The sequence below is a fragment of the Montipora capricornis genome, unplaced genomic scaffold (assembly GCF_036669925.1).
Source record: "Montipora capricornis isolate CH-2021 unplaced genomic scaffold, ASM3666992v2 scaffold_415, whole genome shotgun sequence".
NCBI classification, from domain to species: domain Eukaryota; kingdom Metazoa; phylum Cnidaria; class Anthozoa; order Scleractinia; family Acroporidae; genus Montipora; species Montipora capricornis.
Genome location: NW_027180146.1, coordinates 27,501 through 36,523, shown reverse-complemented (window position 1 = coordinate 36,523; position 9,023 = coordinate 27,501). Strand labels below are relative to the sequence as shown.

Genomic DNA, 9,023 nt, shown 5'->3' with positions numbered 1-9,023 from the left:
TTTGGAAAAGAAGGGAACATGGCTAATTTGAATGGGCCATTTCCGAGGTGGTGTTTGTCTCGTTTTCGAAGTGAGTCTTGGTGCTCAACTATTGTGAAGGAAATGAGTTTGATTTGCATAAGAATACGCAACTCATTGCCATTTGAATGGTTGTGCACCAGGACTCGCTTTGAAACTGAGGCAAGCAGCAACTCGGAAATGGGCTTTTGGGGAACAGGGGAACAAAGATGGTGAGTGACAACATATCTTAGGGAACAAGGGAGCATAAACCATTTCAGGGATCAAGAAACAACCCCATTTCCCCCAACTACTACAGCAACAAGTGTTACAGTTACTGATCATCATTTTACTGTAATGGTAAAACAGGTATATTTAGATCAAAATTAACTCTGAACCAACGGCGTTTATACATATAGGTGTGGTTTGGACGTATTAAATGTTCAGCTCACTTGAGTAGGGTTTCAACAAAACACTGACCCCCGGTCAACTGACCCCCTCACTGACCCCCTACTGACCCCCTATAAAATCAATGGGAAAATGAATACTGCTTACTTAAGCCTCAACAACCCTTTTTAAACAGCATTGTTCAACAGTATTTAAGTCTAAGCACCCATTTTAAAAAGGCTAGCTTACATGAAGTAATCGGCCATCACAACAATAATCGAAAACTAACCTTTTTAAAGTGGGTGCTTAGACTTAAATACTATTGAACAATGCCGTTTAAAAAGGGTGTTGAGGCTTAAGTAAGCAATATTCATTTTCCCATTGATTTTATAGTGGGTCAGTAGGGGGGTCAGTAAGGGGGTCAGTTGACCGGGGGTCAGTGTTTTGTCGAAACCCCTTGAGTACGCTATATTTGCGTGACCTTAGCGTGACCAAACATTTAGGCTGATTGGGATCATCTACTATCAAGCATCAAGCATCGTGAAGGTAATGTTCTCTTGATGAAAGTACATTTTTAATGTATCGATATAATTTCGGATAAGTTTGATTCTTGCATTTCGTCAACAGTCCTAGTTTTGTTTAGGGCCCAGTTGATTCAAACGCCCGAGGACCTTTAAAATCCGGTGAATCGAATATAGTCACTTTCCGACAGTTTCAATCTGTGCGAGATAGTAGTATTCGCATACGTGATCTCGAAAATACACACTCTAAGCATATCTTAGTAAAGACGTGTACCAAAGACTTGGTCAACGTTTAACGTGGAGTATATTTTAAGGAAGTGACCTGTCCAAAGGATAAAGTTATCTAGCCTTTGAACGTACAGACCAGTCCACGTCAGGCGTTCCGAACGGGGTATGAAACCCTTGAAAAAATTGCAAAATTGTTTGTATTTCTTTAAATTTATGTCCCTACTGATAGAAAGGAAAGAAGTGACTGCTTTTTAAACGTGTTTATCTAGTTTTAGAGCTTGCATTAATCATAAATATTCTGCCAAATTATGTACAATTCATGTAGCTTAAGAATAAAATACAAACCAAAATTCGAGTGGAGTTAAGGCTTGTGACAATCAATGCGAATGACTTTAAATAGAACAAGTATCATGCAGGTTTTTCTGTTGTTTCTAATATTTCTCGCCACGTTTTGCAAAGTAAGACGAAAATTGTCAATTACATAATCATGTGATAAGCCACGCGGCATTTCAGTAATATTTTTAGATACTGTAGCGACATCGTGTGAAGAACGAGGCTTATGGCAATACATGCTATTCTTATGCAAATAAGTGCCGAGTATTCTGCAGTTTAGCTCAGTAAGAAATGTTATAGGCTTTGAAATTGAATTGAACAGCCAAGCAAGCAATGGAGGGCAAAAACGTAGCGTGCTCTTAAATGTGTCACACGATGTCACGAGTAATGTTGCTCGTGATCAAGTGATTCTTCCGGCTGGTAATTATAATAAATTGCTGTCACTGCCTTAAAAAAGCAGTGTACCTTGCAACGTTATGTATATATTATATTTAACAATTATTCGCCTCAGGCTCAGTGATTTTGTATAATCACCTGTGTATTTATACTAAATGTGAATTATGATTGCTAATCTATTAGAAGGCCTTGCATGAGAATAATAAATAATTATTTATTGTTCTCGGAGAATTATATTTAAATTGTAGAGATTGGAAGTGACAGTGCATTTTGCAATTGCTATGAATTAAAAATAATCCATGTTGAAATTCAGGAAGAGTAAGTGAATTAGTCATGCAGCCATAAATTTGTTGTGAGGTAATGAGGGTGTGAGCTCTCCCTGTTTTACACTGGTATAAATATTTAGTGATGTTTAGATTGGAGTATGTTGAAATGCAATTAACTTTGAGAAGTCTCTCTAGAGGTGAAGATCAAATATCTTAAAAACTTCATTCATTTAATGAGATTAACTGTCTGCCACCTGGAAGATGCAGATGGAAGTATCACTTAATAAACGAATATGAATGTGAGCACAGACATGTGCATAATCACTTCAATCTTGTCTTGCTTGACACATTTTATGAAGGCTCAGACCGCAAGTACCTTCTAGGGGAGAGACTTGTCGTCAGAGATAGTTAATCAGTAAACAAAGTTTTGGAGTAAGAAGTCTCCGATTAGAAATTTTCCATTCTTGGTGTAGATGTACACACAGGGTCTAAAGATAAAAAAAAATTACAATAAAATATTGTGAGTACAATAATAAGAAAGTATTCTCTTTTGTCTCACAATGTGGTCACTTGTGATGTAGATCGTGACGTTTCGACTGCATACTGCTAGTCTTCATCAGGCGATGAGGTCGACTGGTTACGCTTCATTTTTTAAGCAGGATGCTCTGCTGTGATTGGTTGGTTTTCAGCAGCTATGATTGGTGCATTTTGATCTTCGCTTTACTTCGTTCCAAAGCGGGAATGAAGTAGAGTTTATTGATCGTGATCCTCATTGGTACAGGGTCAAAGAGGCAATTCACATAAGACTTCACCCTAACAACATCAACAGGGATAGTGGAATAGAAATTCCGGAAGCATGGATGCCCACGATCAAGAAGCACAACCACAGGAGAACTGTACGACAGCAGACTGCCGAAGGAACAACACACCAAAACAGCGAGGATCAAAATACTCCAATCACAACTGCTGAAAATTAACCAATCACAGTGGAGCATCCTGCTTAAAAGGTGACGCGTAACCAGTTGACCTCATCACCTGATGAAGACTAGCAGTATGCAGTCGAAACGTCGCAATCTACGTCACAAGTGACCACATTGTAAGACAAACGAGAAAACTTTATTATTATTGTACTTCACCACAATGAATAACAGCAACCTTTTTTACGATACTTGTTGTACTTTTTCTCCAATATTAAGGTAGCTCTTGACTTGTGAAAATGTACAAATATAGGAAAGGATACTCTCCTATGCAGCCATGTAATATCCAATGACTGTATCGAAATGCTTGCCTCCATTTAAACTAAAACCCGATCCAGGCTAGCCAAACAATGTATGCATTGTAACAGCCATGTGTTGCAGAAGATAAAGGAAAGTTATTGTACTCCAGTGTTTTGCGGCCATTAGTAGTTTAGTTCAAAATGAGGAACACAGACAGTTCTCTGAACCATTGTAAGTCTGGCATATTGGTTTGGGTCCCAGACCAAAGAGGTCAATGTCGAAGAGACGTGTGTTGTATGGCAAAGTCTTTAGTGTGAAACTACATGTATTAATTCTTAAAATTTCCTTCAAAGAAAGCATAAGGCTTTGACGTCTAGTCAGAAATGTGGTTGTCAGGCTTACATTGCATTTTGCAGGGGTGACACCAAGATACAGTTTGTTTAGCTGAATCATATTTATTCTCTGTGAGACATGGCCTTGTCATTACAAAGAGAACTATATAGGATAATAATTTGATAGTTCTTTAATGTGGCAGTGGTCTCAGTTTGAATCCATTTTCACCTACAAGGTTAAATTGGTGATCTTCATTTTACTTAGGTTGAATAGTTAGCAACTACATGTATGAACCCCCCAAAAAGGACAGAAAACATCTATAGATATCTTCCCTCAAACTCTGTCTTATGCATTTCAACACATCTTGTTAATGTTTCATATCACCTTATTGGTTTCTTTATTCATACAATTACTTATTCACTCTCAACATTACAATGTAGTAAGGGAACAAAGAAGTGTACTATGCACTTACTGGTTCCCGATTTCAGACCCTTCAGATCTATAGTCCTGTGTCTTCACCACTACACTACAATGACGAATATGCTCAACCTCTTTTCATTATTTTACTTTTGCATAATAAGTCAATTGATATCCACGTACATGTATAATAACCAAAACTGACCCTAATTTCCTTCTAGGCTTAATTTAGGCCCCAGAAAAAAGTTTCTTCAATTCATCTGAGTGCATATTCAACCTTGGTAGGTTAAATGAGGATCACCAATTTAACCTACTTTTTCAAGGTAAAACTGGATTCAACCTGAGAATGGATTTTAAAGGCAACATTGATGTCTCCCATCTATTTTAGATTCTAAAGTGATACCAGACTACTTCCGCAGCGTACAGTGTTATAAGATGGACCAAGAGATATCAAGTAATGAAAAGACACCACTGTTAGGAACAGAACATCCTACTTTGGAAAACCACAGAACACATGATGTTCCAGTGTATGACACCAAACCAAATGGCCCTTCACCACTAAGCCGGTCATTTTCGACAGATTCAAACCAATTTGGAAGTACAACAGTAATCTCCTATCACAACATTTGTTACTCAGTCACCACCAAGGAGAAAGGAATAAAGAAAGAGAGACAAATTATCAAAAATCTCAGGTGAGGGTTGTGCTACTGTAACATCATTTGAATGTTATTTTGAAGAAAATAAAGGATTTTACCACAATTGCTTGTAATCTCGCAATCTTATAGGTTAATTTACCGTTGTCAATAAGAGTCTAGACAATGCTGTACGCGTCATGCTCGCATCAATTTGTCACGCAATGTAATAGCCAATCAAGAACGCCCATTTGGGAAATAAACCAATCATATTGCAAGAAAGTTATAGACAACGCTTGCTCTTTCTTTGTGTCATGATTTTGCTCACGCTCTGAAATAAAAACTTTCTTTAGCGTTGAATATTGTGGTAAAAAACAAATCGAAAGTGGTTCAGCGTTGTCTGTACTCTTATTGACAATGATATTTGTCATCACAGTAGTTAAAATTTGTTCTGGACTCACTCAGCTGTGCCTCGTAAGTCCACAACATTTTGACCATTGTGATGACGAATATCATTGTCGATAAGAGTACAGACAACGCTGAACCACTTTCGATTTCTTAAATTGAAGCAAGCAAGATCATTGTTAAGTTAAAGTAGTCGATAAACAAATACTTTCATAGTGGAGACCCAAACAAATTTAACAAACATACAACATGGAGTAGTGGAATTGAACATAGGCAACATTTGTAGACAGTGCTCTGACCTTTGCTCCAACTCTTCTCTTTATAAAGTTTTTTATTCTTTAACCCATTGACTCCTAAACCACCCACTATTGACGAGTAAAATTGTGTGGTATCAGACAGAGTAAAATCTATTAAATAAATGAAAATTTGGTTTTATCAATTCCCCTATTCACTCTGACGAAGGGTTAACGCTCGAAATGTCAGCTTTCCAAATCATTCATGGTGGTAATAATACTAATTCGACCTTTATCAACACGTTTGATCAAACCAAATTTTTCTGTTTGACTCTCCCACCGACGCAGCACCACAGTTTCTTTAGAGACTAGAAATTTGTAAAATCTATTAAGTCTCACTCCAAGGAGTCAATGGGTTAGAGGCAACATAGTTTTTGAGTGGATGTAGGGGTTACCAGTATTAATATAATTTAAATTATTTCTGTATTTCATGATTTAAGTGGCCTTGTGCAACCTGGATTAAATGCAATACTTGGACCAACAGGAAGTGGAAAGACAACGTATGTATAATATAATAGGATATCAAATTTTCTTCCTATTTTTCAACAAATGTCCTATCTTCATCCTTTTTATTTTTCCCTTTACTCTGAGACCCTTTTTAAGGAGCAATATGGTTTCTTGATAAGGTACCCCTGTGGTGAGGGAATTTGATGAGCTAAAAGGGATCAGTGATGAAGGATGTTGAGATCTTTTTAATTTGCATAATGAAAAATCTTAAGACTTCTCCATCAATGATCAAAGACCCCAAAAACTAAGGACTTCCTCCCACCTCCTAAAAGTAAATAACACATCAAACAGTAAATGGGATAAACATGATTTTGATGATTGTTGAGTCGTTTCTGGTGAATTATCACAGAGTCCTCATTTCACACACCCCTAGGCCAGATTGTTACAAACAGAGACTTCAAGAAACAAGTAAATGTAAAACTGTGACGAGAAAACACAGCATTTCTTTTGTTTGCAGTGGACAGTAAAGTAAATCATTTATGGAAAATTGTCTAAAAGGTCTTAATTGTTTTTGTTCTGTGTTTACCACATTGGTGTAGTAGACCTTTGGATAATTCTTCAGGAATTACTTACGGTCAACTGCAAACAACAGAAATGGAGTATTTTGCTTGTTAGTTAGACTTTTTGCTTTCTTTAATGGTGTCATTGTATTTGGTCTTTGTCTTTCACATTCCAGCCATGGTTGTGTGAACAATAAGGACCCTGCAGTATTTCACATGAAAATGACTCACAGCTGCCCTTTGTAACCAACAATGTTTTGCTATTAATCATAACCATTACAATTTTCTCAAATTGTATTGGTGCATTGACTACTTTATTTTTCACTAATTATTGTGTATAATGGTAACAGGACTGAGTGGAGTCCAATTTGGTCTGTAGTCATACAAGTGATTAACAAAATTGGACAACCGTGTAGTGGGAGTCCGATTTGTTTAATCACTAGTATGATTACAGACCGAATTGGACGACACAAAGTCCTGTTAGCAATTAATCATAACCATTACAATTTCCAAGAAAGGAAAATTAGTGCATTCCTTTTTCACTGTCTAATGTTACAAATTCGTCCATTTTGGAAAATCCCCAGTTTGGTAGGCTAAGTGGTTGTTGCTATGGTTATTGTGATAAATTCTGTGATTGGTGGATTAAGCTGAGTGCACTTAATATGATTGGCTGATGTAACTGTTCGATTTCAGGTATCCGATTATTTACTGTTGTATACAGCTGTCTTTTTCTGGGGGTCTTCAATCTTTGTTTTTTATTTCCTGGTTTTTCACATACTTGACTTCTTCACGCTATTTCAGGCTTCTGGACATCTTGGCTGGCCGGAAGGATCGAAAACATCTGTCAGGTGTAGTCCTTGTTAATGGACAAAAGCAACCAGAGAATTTCAAATGTATCACCGGATATGTTGTACAGGTTGGTTGAAGAAAGCCAAAGTGACAAACACACACACACACACACACACACACATACGCGCCCCTGGCTACTTGTGGGCCATATGTTTCCCAATCCCCCTTGTGGGGACTACGTCTTCTTTTGTAGTCATCCAAATAATATTTGCTACGATTGTTGCTTAATGTCTCATCTCTTCATACATCTCTTCAAATGTTGTAAAACCTTTAATTTTTTTGTGAGGACTTAGTTGTGAGGACGTAACAAAATGTTTAATGCTTGTGAGGACATCTGGTAATACCCTACTTGTGGGAACAGGCCAATACACAGCTTTTGTGGGGACTTCGCTATTTGCGGGGACATCTGCCGATACCCTACTTATGGGAACAGGTCCGAATACACAGCTTTTGTGGGGACTTCGCTATTTGCGGGGACATCTGCCGATACCCTACTTATGGGAACAGGTCCGAATACACAGCTTTTGTAAGGAATTCACTATTTGCGGGGACATCTGCCAATACCTGATTTATGGAAAGACGCCAATACAAACATTTTCAAACAGATTTGATATACGATGATGTTCTCGTGGTTGCAATATTAGTCAACCTGTTGGCTAAGCCTTTAGGTTAACGATAAAATGATATACCGTAAAATTCCGAAAATAACCCTCGTGGCTTATATTTTTCAAAGGCCTTTTTCGAGGGGCTTATCTACGGAGGGAAACTTGCGTTTCCGAATCGACTGGGCTAACCTTATAGTTGGAAGTGAATTTACTGTTTTTGCTTTGTTTTACTTTGTATTTGAGGGCAATTTTCCAAGTACAAGCTCCCCGGGGTCTTATATTTGGAGGGGCGATTTCACGGAGGATTTTTTGCGTTACCGCTTTGGGAGGCTTATATTTGGAGGAGCTTATTTTCGGAATTTTACGGTATATGAATTGGATCATTTATGAACTGCGGATATGAAATCAAGTGAAGCTATGATATTCGCATTTGTGAACGCAATTTTTGCAATTGCGTAGAGAAGCCTGAAAAATTCAGGACTTCAACGGGGTTTGAACCCGTGACCTCGTGATACCGGTGCGACGCTCTAACCAACTGAGCTATATGGAATCAAGTGAAACTATAATCTTCGCAGTTGTGAACGCAATTTTTGCAATTTTTGCAACCACGGTATCGCGAAGTCACGGGTTCAAATCCCGTTGAAGTCCTGAATTTTTCAGGCTTCTCTACGCAATTGCAAAAATTGCGTTCACAACTGCGAAAATCATGGCTTCACTTGCCTTTTTTATTGACCAGCCCCTGAAAAAAATAAGAAAATGGCATTAAAACCATTGTTGCCACTGCCCACGCCTGAAGAAGGAAACAAAAATAGGAAAAAGAGACAATTTAATAACCAGGCAATTTTTTTTTGCATTCATTTTGTAGGTCATACAGTTGCTGAAAGCAAGCAAGACTCAAACAATTTCTGACTAGGATTTCAAGCTACAGCTACAGCTATAACATTTTTCTTCGTTTACAAGACTCATTGCAGTCATGAAGGAACAATGTTTCCCACTATTCAAGTCTCTAGTAGTGAGTTTGAGGTTTTCTTCATGGCTCGGACCAGGATGATCTTCTCATGAATTCGTTCTCGTGGTCACGTAAACTCATAGTGAGCAAACGCACCCGAACAAAAATAATTAAGTTTTGCTAGCAAA

General features: G+C 37.8%; 1 protein-coding gene across 1 annotated transcript; it reads left to right on the top strand.

Moving 5' to 3' along the window:
• The first annotated feature begins 840 nt into the window (after positions 1 to 840).
• Positions 841 to 7,373, top strand: LOC138035497 (broad substrate specificity ATP-binding cassette transporter ABCG2-like). The gene is made up of 4 exons (XM_068882166.1): positions 841 to 930; positions 4,484 to 4,787; positions 5,866 to 5,925; positions 7,234 to 7,373. Exons 2-4 carry the CDS (start codon positions 4,531 to 4,533, stop codon positions 7,355 to 7,357), a joined length of 441 nt encoding a protein of 146 aa, XP_068738267.1. The 5' UTR covers positions 841 to 930; positions 4,484 to 4,530; the 3' UTR covers positions 7,358 to 7,373.
• Positions 7,374 to 9,023: the final 1,650 nt, after the last annotated feature.